Source organism: Meleagris gallopavo, chromosome 22, assembly GCF_905368555.1.
Source record: "Meleagris gallopavo chromosome 22, MGAL_WU_HG_1.1, whole genome shotgun sequence".
NCBI lineage: Eukaryota > Metazoa > Chordata > Aves > Galliformes > Phasianidae > Meleagris > Meleagris gallopavo.
The window spans coordinates 1,641,525-1,657,503 of NC_139425.1; the positions used below are offsets into that span (position 1 = coordinate 1,641,525).

Genomic DNA, 15,979 nt, shown 5'->3' on the forward strand with positions numbered 1-15,979 from the left:
GCTTTCACAGAGAGGTCTTCTGTCCTACTTTGCCAGAAAGCTTTCATTTTCTATATGACTATTTTCTCCCCTAAACGTACTTCATCCATTCTCCACGCTTCTCCTGAGGGCTCAAAGCTGTTTGCTCCAGGTTTCCCTCTTCAATGCTGTTGTGCATCAGAGTATCTGAAATCCAAGGAACCCCTCCTGTTTCATTCTTTGGAGTGGAAATAGAAATACAGTCCTATCTTGTAGACAGCTTACATAAAAGGCAGTAGTTAAGCCTGTGTCAGTGAGCTTAAGCCTAGTGGTTAACAATATTCACTCTGTGATTGTCTTTAGTTTAGGCATTTTAAAAGGAAGTTATTTACTGATAGCAGAATTTAGTGTTAGGCACAAACTCTGAAAAAATGGACTTATCCAAAATGTAAATCTACTTTAAAATTCAGTTTTCATATAAGCCTTAAATTGTGCTTAGATTTATAGCAACACTTAGAGGAATTAACTTCACTCTGTACAGAAAGTGATCTTTAACTATCACCTAACCATGTCCAGAACAAAATTGTTCCTTTTGCTCCACCAGAAAGCATGCAAACACTGCTAAGATTGAAATAGCCATGTACAATCCAATGGTCTTCATTTCTATACTAGATAATAGTTTTTGGCACTGTATAAAAGCGTGGCTTTAACATCACAGGGAGCTTTAACACTCAGGATTTAATATGTCTTTTTGCAGGGTGTGTAGGGACAACATTCACAGCCTCTAAAAGTGTATTTCACATGACTGTGATTTACACTGTGCCATCCTCCAAGATCAGGGCCACATATGAAGTTTAATCATCCCAGACTGACTGCCAATCACTCTTGGACTACAACTGTAAAGTGCACTTCCAGTCCACTCTGTTTCTGAGTTTTAAGTATATGAATTTACTTAGTGAAGTTTAAATTGCATTTGATACGCTGCATCACGCAGCTCGTTCTTAAAATGTCATGATTGCTTCTTATTGACAAAATAAGAAAGGAAAAAAAAAAAGTTTTTATCTGGGTGTTTCCACAATCTTTTGAACTCAGAGTGAGCTTTTCTCATCAAAACTCATGCAGGCTTTTGTATTTTTTTCCTCCAGTATTAGATCAAAGACACTTGTTCCAGCCGTTCTTGGACAACAGTTGATGCTGGTAACAACTAATTACAACTGATGTAGGCTTGATTTTTTTCAAACCTATTTATTTCACAACAAAAGCAAAAAAGAGAGTGGAACAGGAAAGCACTCCTTCCTGAATGGTCTTTCAGCATAGGAGGTGAAAAGAAATCAGTGTAAGGCTATCTCCCAGGTATGCCTCTGATGTTACAATTACAGTGTCTGCAGCCAGGAGCTTCAAAGACAGCATCTCCCTCTTTGGTTGCTATCTGAAGATCAGGTCATAGTTCCAGCACAGCATTTCTAGCAGTTGCTACTAGCTTCTCCTCTGGCATTTCCCAAATATTAGATATTCTGTATGTACTCAACAATATGTCATATATTACTCATTAGGCAGCCCAACCTTTAGGTTACAATTGCTCATCAAGTATTATTGACAAAGAAAGAAGTGAACTTTATTCTGGGATTTATTAATTGGGAGTAATTATCCTGCTCTATTTCATACTGCCAAGGAGCCAGACATAAATATTATGTCCAGTACTGGGAGTAAGAAATATGTATATAAGTAAGTAGGGTGAAGAAGATATAAATGAAAATGGGGGGGGAGAAAAAAAAAAAAAGACCTCAGAAAAAGGGCTGGAGGGGCTGGATGTGTAGCTTTCAGAAAAGAAGACTGCTGGGACAAGAAAGGAAAGGGCATAGCAGTATTCCTAAGGACTATGGGCTCTCACATGGAGAACAGTGACCCTCAGTGTCCTCGGGGGACACTGCAACAGGCATCCCATTAACTGGCAGCAGCCAGGATGAGATTTGTCAGGCTCTCGAACTGGCTGCAGGGAGAACCTCTGTCCCTCGTGGTTTTTAGAACAGCTTAGACAAATATGATTTGAGGTGATATAAGATATAGCTATCGTGTCTCGGAATAAGTGTAAAATCCACACTATCCCTGACATATGATGAGAAGTGACAATGACATGAATGCTGCAAATTTCCAGAAAGGTGATAGCAGGAAAGAAAAGTCATATTTTCAAGTTGGCTTTTAGGAATTTCTTAGAAATATATATATATATTTTAGTTTTGCTGGGAAAAACTAAAACTGATTCCTGTTCTGGTAGTGTCTCCAGATGGATGGCTTTGCTATGTGTTATCATTTCCAAGTGAGGCAAGCAGAAAAGTGGGTGAAAGGAAGGCAGAAGATATGCGATGGCCGCCTGTCTTTTCTTGTAGCTGATGAAAAAGTTAAATGATGCAGCGTGCGTAATCTCTAGCTAATGTAAAAAGGAATGGTACAAGTTTACACCGTGTAATGGGAAGTTATGGGACGAGAGAAAATAAATGGTCTGGAAACACTGAAATGTAAAAATCCTGTAATAACGTTTGTGCTGATGGTTCTGTCTGCTTTAGCACAAATCTGGCATGAAATCGATGACCTTTTAATTTCAGAGCTGGTTGGGAAACAGAACACTGAGGCGTACTTTGTGGCTTCGTGTGTGGACAGCAAATCCTTCCATTAGCTATTAGAGGGGAAATGGAACGGGGTAGAAATGAGGGGCTGGGGAGCACCTCATGCGAGGTGAAGCCGTGAGCTGGGACTGCTAAATTCAGAAGGCTGAGGACGACCTCAGTGTGTGTAAACGATACGCAGTGACAAGGGGTCGATGAGACGCGGCCGTTCGTCCCGGCAGGGCCCAGCAGGCAGGCCGAGCCGGAAGCTTTCCTGAGGCGCCGGGCGGCCTCACAGCCCGCGCGCCACCCGACGGCGCACGCGCAGCTCCCGGCAGACACCGCGGCGGGGTGCGCATGCGCGCTGCGGGGGAGGGGAGCGCTGATGCAAGAGGCGAGCGCGGCGGTCGCGGGCAACGGCCGGCAGCGTCCCTGAGCCCCGCCGCTCCTCATCCGATCACCCGTTCCGTGCCCGGCCGCAGCCATGTCGGGCGACGAGGTGAGGCTGGACGCCGTCGGGGAGGGTGCCGAGCCCGAGGGTTGCGCCGTTTCGCGGCCGGGGCCGCCGCCATGTGGGAGCGTGGGCCCGAGGCCTGCGGCGGCCACAGCGAGGCCTCCACCCCGGGGCTGGGCCGGGGTTGGGCGGCGGGACCTCGGCCTCTCGCGGGGTCCTCAGGGCCTTTCTCGGGGTCCTCGGGGCCTCTCCTCGCGGTGCAGCTCCGCGCCTCCCCGAGCCGTGCTCGTATCCCCCACGGCGGGGCCGGGGAGAAGGAGACGTGCCGGCATCGCGTCCCCAGGGCGCCTCGTGCTCCTTTGGCGATAGCGCTTCGCTTCAGTATTTATCTCTTTTTGGAGCTTTAATATCTCGTCTTTCATCCCTGACAGCTCAATGGGTGCGTCCTAGCAAGTGATACCAGGCGGTTGTCCAAATGCTTTCAGGGAGCGGGTGCAGCTGCCTCCGAGAAGTCTTTCAAATGTTGTAGCTGGAGCCATTGGTAACCTCGTTTCAGTCTCTCTCATGGGAAAAAGAAAGCTTTCCACGTATGAAGCTGTGAGCACCCTGACGGAAGATGTGCCCAGGGGGAAACTGCGCTGACAGAATCCATGAGACAGCTGCTTTGGTCATTTTTCTTTGGTGTTGGTTCAGATATGTCTGTGGCTCATTTCTGAGCAAAGTATGCTCACTCTAGCCTTGGAGACGGGCAACTCATAACTTCTCTGACATAATAAACAGCAAGCATTGTAATTACAAGCTACTTTAATGGTAGCTGAGACTGGTTATTCAGCTGCTGTGAAAGAATGTCCGGCATTTTTATATCTAATTGTGTGCTTATGTGAAGACAGTGCTCTGATTCCAGAAATTAAGACCATTACCTCAGCTGTTTTCTGTCATAAGTGCATTTGTTCTGACACTAAGGTGAGATCAGTGTAGTTAAGTTGCATTTCCGGTTTGCTTCATCTTGCAGGCTAACAGAATGAAAGTGGTAGTAGCTAGCTGAGCTGTCACTGTAGATCTTCTGGATAGTGTGTTTGAGAGTGAGTGCACCCATAACTTCTCTGTATGTGGCTGCTAGGAGCCAAGTCACCTGTTATTGGTAAGCTTTTAAGGTGATAGTTGTGTTTTGTTTTTTAAAGCTGCTGAGGAAGAAGATACACAAAAGGCAGATCTATAGTGTAAGTGTTAGAATTCTTTTTCTGGTTTGCATCACAGAGTTCTTCCAAGTATGGGCAGTTGCACTGCACCACAGTTTGAAATTTTCAGACCATTACAGAAGGGAAACTGCCTGGTAGAACCAGCTCTTGTCTGAGTGCTGCCCAGGAGTGGCAGAGGAGGGACAGCACACGTCCTGCTTGTGAGGAGCAGAATTCTAAACCTGCAAGTGATGCGCAGGTTGTTAACCTGTAATTATCTAATGAGAAATCCAATTATGTATCTAAAATCCTACTAGATGATAACTGAAAGGTTTTCTTGCGCTTTTTAATAAGCTCCAAAGAAATAATGCTGGAGAATGCTTTCTTTTGAGCAGCTGCAGGGTTTAGGTGTTGATTAGTCATAAATAACTTAGGATTCTATCACAGAGAACAGTGCAGTAGTGTACTGCCTTGGTCTATGTTTTGTGGACGTGCCTGTGTTTATTCAGACTGATGAAATGGGATTGTGACCTCTGGTAGAATCCCCAGCAAGTGCCACTATTGCAGCAATTTGGGGTGATGTGGGTTTCTGTCTTGGGAATTGGACTTGAAGCTCTAATTTTTTATATATCTTTCCTTATCTTTTACTCACTTGATTTCTGTAAACTGTGGTCTACAGAAGATGAAAATCCATATGGGAATTTGGCTCTGAGAGCTGAAGTAGGATGGCAGTTTCTCATTTCTATGTAGTAAAAGCATAGGCTTTGGTGTGCTTAGCCTGGAGGCTACAGTCTCTTCAGTGGGCCCACAACTTTTCCAGTCATTTTCATGCTTAGATGGTATCATAACACTTTGATTAATCAAATGTACTGAACAGAGAAAAAGTACGAAGAAATTCCTGATGTTTCTAGCCCAGGAAGGCAGAAAGCCTGGTTAGCAGGTTGGTTATTTCATATCATGTTTTTTTTAAGTCATGTGTGACTTAAGAGTCCTGCTTAGTTCTTACATAAGTTCTTGATGATCAAAAATAGTTCAGGCACGGATGTCCTTCTCAGGATGTCCAGCTCCTGTATTCAGTTTCCTCAGAGCAGTTAGCCTGGTGTGACTAGGCTGAAGGGTGCAGGAATTGGGTATGGTGTCCCTGTAGAACCACGTGGGCTGTTGGAGCCATGCACCTCTGCAGAAGGCCAGCTGAAGAGCCACACACCTCTGCTCAAAAGATTTTTTCAGCATTAAAACAGTCTCCAGAGTCTAAAAGCTGTCCTTAGTTCAGTGTACTACTGAATATGTACTCAGTCTTTGTGGAGACAAGAGATATCCTACAGCAGTTCAGGATGAGAGGTGTCCTTTTGTCCTTAGGAAAGGGAAGAGTGATTTGCTCTATGTGGAGCAATTTCTGCTTTGCAGTTACACTTGATTTAATCATCTTATTCCTGCAGCTTTGTGCAAAAGATCTAGAAGATAAGTCTGGAGTCTCTCAAAGTTGCAGCGTTCAGAGGAGTCTTAATCTTGAAAGTGGTGTTGGCTTGGTTGTTCCTAAGGCTGTACACCCTTGCCTATGCAGGCAGCTTTCCTGTGTCAGCATCCTGAGAAGTTACAAGAGAAGCAAACAGTGTAAGCAGTTGTGCACGTTGAGTGCTCTGCCCTGTGAGAGCATGATTCATACATGTGCCTGAGAGGAAAGGCAGCCAACAGGAAGAAAAAAAATGGCTTTTCTAGAAAGAAAGCATTCTAAGCACGCTGTGTACAACTAAAGGCGCACTGCAGCAGTCTGAAAGCCTCAGGCTTCTGTGGGCATTTACATGGGTGCTGTGTACTGCATCTCAGTCTCAGTTCAGAGCCTTTATGAGATGTATCTTCAATCAGAAGAATATCATGTGTATATCAAGAGCATCATGTGTAGGAGAATGAAAAGTACGAGGAAAAGATTGCTTTATGGAAAGAAAACCTTGGAGGGTGTAGTAGGAGAATTTCTCGTTTGAAATAGTTGTTTTTCTGAAAGAGGAGTATTCGTGATCCTAAATTTTACCTAAATTAAGAAACATTTTTCAACTATTAGATAATGAGACCCTTTCTCCAGTTTTTCTTAGGTATCTGCCGTTGCTTGAAGTATTAAATATGTCTGAACATCTATGTATACACTGTGGTGTGGGAAAGGTGGCCAGACCTGTCACAAACTTGACCAATAGCTACAATGTCAAAAACATGAATTATAGCAGGAAGCAATCCTGTGTTGGAAAACTGAAGAACTTGTGCTGATTGTCTGAGGTATCCAGATGATGAGTAGGTTAAAAATCATTCTTGGCTTAGTGACTAGCTGAAGCAAGCTGCTTTGTTGGCTGAGGGACTCCTCAACAGCTTGGAGGTGAGACCTTTGCTTTTTCCTAGTATTGAGCTGACACAGGCTGTAGCATCAGATCTTGTAGGGTTCTCCCTAGGCCAGAACGTTCTTGTGAAGAGAGTTGTTGGTAAGTTTTGCCTGTTAACGTATCTGGAAATTACTGTGCTCAGTGTGATGGGTGTTCTTAATCTTGTGTGTGTGTAGTGCTGAATGGCACAGCAGTTGCTTCACGTGGCCTTACTTCGGTATCGGAGTTCATAATGACAGTGAAATGGAGAAGTTTCTGATCTGAAAGGTTCACAGCTGTAATATATTTTCAGCTGAACTGGGACATAGGTAACAGGAAACTTGAGGAATCCTAGCTGTGGTGGGGAAGAGCAGCAGAAGTTGAAGCTGTTGAGTGGTATTCTAACCTTTTCTTTCTCTCCCTTCTAAATCCTCTTTTTAGTTATGCCTGGGAAGAAGATCAGTTGTATTTTTACAGAAGCTCAATTTTTGAGTCAGTTAATTTGTATTACATTGTTGCAGGTACAGAAAAATCCCAGATTGAGATGGAAGCTGAAGGACAGTTCAGTTAACATAAGGAATGTGGAGGGAAGCTTGAAGTTTGTAGAAATGCTAAATGCCAGGTGATGCCAGGTCATTATATTGCTAATGAACTCTTGACTTTTATAGATGATTTTCGATCCTACTATGAGCAAGAAGAAGAAGAGGAAGAAGAAGCCGTTTATGTTGGATGAGGAAGGAGCAGATACACAAACAGAAGAGACTCAGCAGTCAGAAACAAAAGAAGTTGAACCAGAGCCAGCAGAAGACAAAGATGTTGAAGCAGATGAAGAAGACAGCAGGAAGAAAGGTAAAATGAATCTGTGTAGATAAGCTCTGTAGGGTGCCTCTGTATTTTGAGACTAGAAACCCCATTTCAAGAGCATGGTATCGTAACAAATCATGCTAGTTCAGGAGCTTGTCAATAATAATAATCTCTTGCTTATTTGAGAAACCTAATTTGCTTCTCCTACCTGAAACCATGTCCACAAACATACAGCTTATGTTAATTCTGCTTTTTTGACTCAAATAGAACCACTGTGTGATACAATGGAAAAAGAAGCCCTAAAACAGTTGTAATGATTCTGAATGCAGTTGTTGCAATATTTCTCCAATTAAGCTGTGATGTGAATAATAGAGATACGGTTAAAAGGATTTCTAGTTTTTGGGCAGCTGTGAATGCAACAGCAAGATTGTTACTCATAATCTTTTGTGGAAATAAGTTTGTGTGTGTGTATGACTTGGCCTTTAATTTGAGACCAATGCCATTTCAAGATGACTTGAGTAAAGGAATGCTATTAACTTAAATCCATTATTTTTTTTTCTTGTTAAGATTGGTTCCAACTGTCAACCAAAGAAACTATGCTTTTCTCCTGCAGTTTTCTTTTAGCTTTTCAGTGTTTCCAACATAATTTCAGAAGTAACTAGTTTCTCTTGCATAACAGAAAAATTCAACACTTGAAAATAAGAAAATGCAGTTATAAGATACAGGAATTGTAAGACAGCTCTTGCAGTGTCTAGGGATAGATGAGAATGACTTCTCCTAAAACATGAAGGATATCTGTAGGAGCTACAGGTTACTGTTTGTGTCTTGCTGTCATGTTTTGAAGACTTTGGATGTGAAGTGGAAACCATAAAGTCTGAACTGTTGCTGTGGTTGCTAACATCTGTACCTTTGCCAATCGTTTGTTGTTAGATGCAACAGATGACTTGGATGATTTGAACTTCTTCAATCAAAAGAAAAAGAAGAAGAAGCCAAAGAAGATATTTGATATAGATGAAGCAGAAGAAGGTGTAAAGGTTTGTTTTCATGACCAGGCCATCTTGTCTATTGCCAGAAACCTCCTTGCTTTCATTTTTCTGGGGATTGTCTGTAGAGGAGCTGTTTCCAATCTGACATCTTGTCTTGGTGCAGTTAATAAGAGTTTCACTTTGTCCTTCCTGTGTAGTAGTTCTGCTGAATATGTTAGTGCACAAAGACATCTTGTCTGGAAACGAGAAAATCTGACATATTTGCAGTAAGGCAGTAATTCTGTGACTTGCAGGAAGGGTTGAGTATCACCAAGGTTAGCTCCCCTCTGAGGTGAGAGGAAGATAGATGACGTCAGAAGCAATGCACAGAACAGTCCTCTAAAGGCCACTCTTCAAATAAAGGGTGTTTATCTGCTATGAAATCTGTTTTTACTCTCATGTTTTCTTTAGAAATGGTTGGCTACCGTTCTGTGTTCCAGAAACTGTGCAAGATATTTTTACTCTTCTCAAGTTTTACTCCAAGTCATCGTTTAGTATCGCATGTCGGTGTAACTGGAAAGCCCAGAGAGCAAGAGGGCAGATAAATGTTATGTTACACGTAGACCTGCTATTGGATTTTGCCTTCTGAGGAGGAAAAGCCCCCCTGATCTGACCCAAATAGCCCAAATGCTTGCTGTGTGTGTTCTCTGTGAGTGCAGGAACATGCCTGCATCCAGGAAAGGATTGTGGTAACAAAGCTAGGAAAGGGATGTGATAAATTAGACTTGCTGCAGGTAGCACAGCTTTGCTTCTCAGTAGTTTCCATGGCACGTAGGGTTTTTTTTTTCCCCTGCACCCTAATGTGGTTGCTGCCTTTAATGAAATACAGTGTTACCTTGTTTCTGACCAGCCAGTGTTAACATGGAGTTTCTCGTCTGCATTTATCTGCAAGGAAACTGTATTCCAAAGGAAGTAGCATAGAGTAGATACAGTTTCAATACAGAACTGGTTTGTGTTAGGTGCGTGTTCTTCATGGTAGCTCAGCTTGACAATTTAAAAATGTGTCTCTGTTTCATGTGTTTTAGTGCAGGCTCTCCTCAACAAACTTTAGTTTCTGTTCTTTTCTGTATGTTTCAGGACTGTGGTAGATAATGCTAATGCTTATACTGGTAGCACACTATACTAGATGGTTTTTAATGCTGTGCAGTGATGATTTATCTTTAATACTGGATGCTGCAGTCTTAATTTTTTTTTTGGTAGGAATTAAAAATTGAGGGAGATGTGCCAGAGGTGGTAGAACCTGAAGATGACCTTGACATCATGCTGGGCAATAAGAAGAAGAAGAAAAAGTTTGTGAAGTTTCCAGATGAAGATGAAATATTAGAAAAGGATGAAGGTAAAAGTATAATGTAGTTAGGGAGGTTTTGAAACTGGAAAGGCCGTTCCGTGGGTGAATAACTTGTTTGGGTATCTTTTATTCTAAAAATTAATTCTGTTACTCTTATCACTGTCACAATTATCAGAAAAATGTTCTACAGAAGGAGCCTAAATCCACAGTAAGTGCTGATAACCATTCTAGCCAGAACAGAGATTTCACATCTCAGCAAAATCTTCTGTTGATGTACCTTTGAGAAATGGTGTGCACTCAAGGTTAAATAAATGTTTTTTTTCTTAATGAATCCCATACAACTTTCTTTACAGCTTTTGAGGATGAAGATAGCAAAAAAGATGATGGAATTTCTTTCAGCCTTCAGTCGGGACCTGCGTGGGCAGGCTCAGAAAGGGACTACACATATGATGAGGTAATATTAAAAGGCTTTCAAAGTATCTTTCGTGTTAATGTGCTACATCAGAGCAGAGCCTTATGTTCATATGTCCTCTATCCAACTTAAAATTAAAGGCTTGTACTCAGAGGCATGTGAACACAAAAGTAACAGAAAGAGCATCTTTTGTCACAGTTAACTTTTGTATGGGGCTGTGTTAATGATATTTAAAGTGACTTTTGCAAGCAGGCTGGGGTACCTGGAGGTTATAAAGTAAACTCCTGTGAAAGCATCTTTCAGTCTTTGCATTTATCAGAACATTTTAAAAGTGTGCTCAGAAGCTTTCAGGGAGATGCTCATGGGTGAATTTGGTCTAATATTGTTAATGCTATCTCAGGATTTTAGAAGTGATGTACTGCAGTGTGAGTATCTCGTGTGTCTTGAATGATGATTTGCTTGTTTTTGCAGTTGCTCAATAGAGTGTTTAACATCATGCGGGAAAAAAACCCAGATATGGTAGCTGGAGAAAAAAGGAAATTTGTCATGAAGCCTCCGCAGGTGGTGAGAGTAGGGACCAAGAAAACATCCTTTGTCAACTTTACAGATATCTGCAAATTGTAAGTGTTACTCTTAACATTTGTCAAGAATAGTAGAATTTTCTGTGCTGTTGGCTATTGAATATGTGCCTTTTGACAAATGACAGACCAAAGTGAAAGCTATTTTCGCATGCTGTTCGTTTCCTCTTTTTTCCTCTATTTTTCTTGGTACAGTATTTATGAAGGTGATAGAATTTCTTACTTTGTACTTTAATTACCAGCCTGATAGGCTTGCTTCATGAATTTTTTGTGGACTAAAACAAAACCTGTTCACTTGTAGCAAGTTTGTAGTTGGGTCTCCAATGGTGTTTATCTGCAAGGCTTTGGATACAGGAACAGGGATGAATATTCCTTCTAATTTTGAGATAAACTGCAAGTACTGTTCTCTTGATAAATGCCATGGAGTTCAGTATTGTTTTTCCTACGCTTCTCTGTCTTAATTACTTCTGTTCATTGTGGGCACTTCTAGGAGCACACACCTGGTTTGTTTTGTAGGTGTCCAGACAAACATACTGAGTATCTGGATGATACACTGCAGTAAAATTTGAGGGGTTGCTATCAATGCTTTTTGCAGAGCACTGAGGATGGCAAAGGGGTTGAGTGGCAACTCTGAGATATAAAAAAAACTTGCTTTCAACTTAATTTCAGTAATTACTCTCTAATTATGGTGTGTGTGTGCATGTGTGTTCAACTTTCCTGTGTCCTCAGTTCATTGTCTGCCTCTGCTGTTTGGTACAGATCCTCTGGCACTGCCCTTTTAAATTTGATAATTAAAGATCATTTTAGCCTGCCATTTCTATATAGGTATCAAATTTCTCTGGAGGACAGAGGTTAAAGATATCCTTACTTTTATTTTTAGATTACATCGTCAGCCAAAACATCTCCTGGCATTTTTGTTGGCAGAATTGGGTACAAGGTAAGGCTATGGGACTGTAAGTGTGTGTATGCAGGAAGCAATGGCAGTGTAGTTGTCACCGATCAAATGTAAGATTCCTCATTTTAGATCTGTTTATGTGCTTGAACATCAGGCTCTCCTTTCCTACACCCAGATGCTGTGCTGGGTGACTGAAGAGAGGGCAGCTCATGGAAGAGGTACTGAGGCAAGCTGGGGAACAGTTAGGATAACACTTTGGATTTGTTAACCAGGACTTCTCTCAAAAAATGATCTAATCACAGAGCTGATTGACTCAATTGATGAGGATGGCTCTTCAGCTCATAAGGCATATAATTGCTAAGGAAGAGAGAATATCTGCCCATCTGATAGAAGTTTTGAGGGCCTGTAGCTAGTCACTCTAATGCCACTTGTAAAATTCTCTTGTCTTAGCATAAAAAATGCTTGTGCTTTTAAAGGCCTTTGATATCAAAGATCTCATGCTGTGATGATGTACTTTCTTGTTTATTTATTTCAGTCTTGCGGATTAAAATACTGTTATGTAGACATACAGAATCAAGCCATCTGATTGCAGTGTGGATAAACAAAGTCTCAATTCACTTTTGGATGACTTGGAAAAAAAAGAACTTGCAAACTGTAGTCTGAAAATGTGTTCAGTTTATTGTGTCAAAGTGGCTAGAAGAGGGTCTTAGGCAGAATAGTAGAGTTGACTTGGTCACTTCTGTGAGACAAGCAGGTACTAATTCTCAGTTCCTGATTTGGCAGCTTCACTACAAAACTGATCTCTCAACTGATCTTGTTTTTATTGCAGTTGGTATTGTGTCTGTGTGACCTTTGTATAGGTTTTAAAGTGCTGTCAGAATTTTACATGCTGTTTTTCCCTTGAAGTAATTCTGGCTTACTCTTACCTTGAATGCATCAGTTGTCTCACTTCATGTTCCTGACTTCATATACTTTTTAACATTTGATGTCTTTTGTAAATCAATTTCTTCACATTCCTTTTTCTTTTAACCTAGTGGCTCAATAGATGGTAACAACCAGCTTGTAATCAAAGGAAGATTCCAGCAAAAACAGATAGAAAATGTCTTGAGAAGATATATCAGTAAGTATAACTTCCTTTTCCCCTACAGATTTCTCCTAGACCCCATTTGGTGACTGGTGGTCTGTGTGTAGCCCACAGGCTCCTGCATGTGTGCATGTTATGGAGAGTCTGTGCTAACAAGTGATGGTTTTGCTGTTACCTTATAATGGGATAATGCAAATGAAGGTTGGTGTGCTGTATTATAGCAAGTACCTGGGCAGTAATCTGTCCTGGCATTGAAATGTGCCAAGGAGAACAGTGCAAGTGATTGAGAATTTCTTGTCTTCATTTGATTTTCACTTTTAGTTTTGATGAGGACTACAAAAATTAAACAGTAGTTGTTACTGTTCAAGTTTGTTGTTTGTGTTAACTAACAAACAAAGCATGTGTGCTGTGAGGTAAGGGACTTGCAGATTATTTGCAGCAAAAAAAAAAAAAGCTGTTTTAGACAGTGCTGTATCTTCACAAGGTTTGCTGACAACTGGGAATGTATTTTCAGCAAAGAAAGTCATGGGAAGCCAGAGAGAAGCTTTAACTGATGATCATTTTTAAAGCACTGGTGCCAGTGCACAACGTACCAGATGAAACCCTCTCTTTTTTTAACCTGGGAGCTGGGAGGAATTTTTAGTTTATTCAACCTCTGTGATTTTCACAGTAAGCCGCTTCTCATTCAGTAGATCAATTTAAACAGCCTTTGAAAGGGCTAAAGGTTGGAGAACTACTGGAGTGTGTCTGTTTGTTTGTTTCCTGCTGGTAATTCACGATCTTTTAACTACAAATTAATTCCTTTCCTGCAGAGGAGTATGTCACCTGTCATACGTGTCGGTCACCAGACACAATTCTACAGAAGGACACCAGGTTATATTTCTTGCAGTGTGAGACTTGCCACTCCCGCTGCTCCGTCGCCAGCATCAAAACTGGTTTCCAGGCTGTCACAGGCAAGAGAGCACAGCTCCGTGCCAAAGCTAACTAGTTTGCTAATCAACACTGGATTTTGCAAAGTGTTCTGGGGAGATATGACTGGACAGGTTTACAATCGGAATGGATTTACTTACCATTGTATTAAAACAAAGATTGTAAAAACTACAAGAAATTTGGCTTTTGATTGATTGGTCTGTGAAATCCTTGCAAGTTGCAGATCCTCAAGCTGTTCACATACATTTGCTCATTGAATATATTTTACCAACTGTAAGGAACGTGATGGGAAAGGAGGTGCTTTTTAATCCATTCAGACTTCTGTAAAACACGAGATAAATTAAAGATACTGTAACAGTGAGCGTCTTTGATTTGGGTTTTTCCTTTAGTTTCTGCTTTAAACAGTTCCTGGGAATGGTTGGTGTTCTGTTCTGCAGATCATGTCACTGAGCTGTGCCCGAGACTTAGATTGAAGTTTAGGATTATTTCAGTTCTTTGTAATGAGTTGATCTTTAGGTAAGCTGTCATTAAGCAGAGAGGTCGGTCACAGAACAGAGGTGATGTACCAACATAAGGACTGGTTGTGCTTTTATAGCCACTTCAGAATGGGAACATATTGGTCACAGGCAGTGACATCAGGACAGGTTGATACTGCTTTATTAGGCAGACTGTAGCTTGAGCTAGTTCAGACACCATATTGATGCTGAGTCTTAACACAGAATTGATAAGCTATTATAAGCTTTCATAGTATCATAGTACTAAATTTTGCAATTTCTAATAGAGAAATGTTTATATTAAGTCCTGCACTCTTCATCACTTTAAAAAAAAAAAAAAAAATATTTAAATGCAGCAAAAATAGAAAAGTAGGTGACATCATGATATGATGGCTGCAACACACTTCTGGATAAATCTTGAATTTATGGAACATACTGCCAAGGAGTTTATATTCCAAATTAACGCAGTGTCACCTCTTGGTTGTAAGTCATGTTCTTCTCTCCACTAGCAGCCAGAATCACTAATTTTGGGGGCATGCACACAGTGTTGCCCTAACTTGTTTTTTCTAGTGCTGCAGAAGTTTTCTTACAGTTGCCAAGTACAAAGATGTAAATGGAGGGTGAGCCCTTTGTGAGTACTGTATTGGGGGGATGGGAAATAAATAGAAATTGTTTTCATTTAACCCATCTATAAAATGGTGCAGAGTCAGGTTGAGGTGCAATAGCTCAGGACTGTTGGCTTGCATCCCTGTGGCTTTGCGGAGTTGCTTCCTCCTTTGGGAAAACTGTGGTGATTGTGAACACAAAGTATCAGAAACTGAAGGGTTTCTACTAAGTTTTAATCTTTGTACGTATGTTAATGCACAGCACAGTTTTGCTGGGAAGTCACTTACTTGCTATTTGAAAACTTGACAGCACTGTAAGGCAAAAATCAAGATTTTTATAGTTGGTTTCTTAAAAGCATTATGAATTCCAAGTGAGCTATAACAAATGTTGGATGTATCTTTAAGTGAATAAAGCCAGGATCAGTGCCTCTTGTAACATTATTGTTGTATTCTTGTTTTTTTCTCTAGCAAATAGGCATTCTCCTGTTGACAATAAAACTGGAGAAGTGCTGGTTGCCTTCTTTCAGTGACCTACTAAAGTAACTAAAAATCCTGTTCACTGCTCTTTGCGTGCGTGCTTTTCTGACTCAAATAATTTTATTGTCCATAAAAATTAATCATCCATCTTAAAAATGCAAGCTCAGGCTGATTTAGTGGGTTAAATGCAGAGTTTAATTTCACTATATTTGGATCAAAAAGTTTGTTAATATTGAAATAAATCAAACCCATCGTGTGTGAGGTCTGATGACTATGGACACTTCATAGGTGTATTTTGTCTCTCGACATGAAAGCCCACAGGCGTTGGTGCTGATGGCTAATGGAGTGTAAAACATCTTGATGTGGACTTTGCTGGCACTTAAGTCTGCTGTGTCCGGGAGCAGACACTGCTTTATTGAAAACAAACATAAGAACCTCTACCTTTTTACCAGTGTACCTTCAAAAACAGATGTGATCCACTGCAACTGTTTTGTGGCTATTGCTGCTTGCCAGGCTGATGGGTTCGAAGTCCTGTGTTCAGAGGCAAAAAAGAAAAAGGGTTTTGTTGTACTGCTGAATGTAAGTAAGCAGCTTAGAAATGGATTTCTTAACAGAGCAAGGTGGTAGCTTTGTTTGCCATGGGCCTGTGTGCAGGCATGGATGCCTGGGAGGCAAAGAGTTCTGTTTCCACATGCTTTCCTCAGTGAGATGCAGCTTGGCTGTATGGTGCTGGTGGAGATGTGGGAGCTGGATTTTTATTTGGCACTGAAGGGAATCCCTGTGGGCTGGGTAAGAGCTGAGGGGTTAAGAGCACAGCGATGCAGTTGGGTTGCTCTTCTCCACGTC

At 41.2% G+C, this 15,979-nt stretch overlaps 1 protein-coding gene across 2 annotated transcripts; it reads left to right on the top strand.

Moving 5' to 3' along the window:
• The first annotated feature begins 2,894 nt into the window (after positions 1 to 2,894).
• EIF2S2 (eukaryotic translation initiation factor 2 subunit beta) lies at positions 2,895 to 15,092 on the top strand. 2 transcript variants are annotated; one of them, XM_085242077.1, is made up of 9 exons: positions 2,895 to 3,060; positions 7,210 to 7,390; positions 8,276 to 8,379; positions 9,571 to 9,706; positions 10,012 to 10,112; positions 10,542 to 10,690; positions 11,529 to 11,585; positions 12,578 to 12,663; positions 13,440 to 15,092. In XM_085242077.1, the coding sequence occupies exons 1-9, from the start codon at positions 3,046 to 3,048 to the stop codon at positions 13,613 to 13,615; spliced, it is 1,005 nt and encodes a 334-aa protein (XP_085098203.1). In that variant the 5' UTR covers positions 2,895 to 3,045; the 3' UTR covers positions 13,616 to 15,092. The 2 variants fall into 2 exon arrangements, with proteins under 2 accessions (XP_085098203.1, XP_003211985.2); XM_003211937.5 differs by lacking the exon at positions 2,895 to 3,060 and adding an exon at positions 3,485 to 3,978.
• Positions 15,093 to 15,979: the final 887 nt, after the last annotated feature.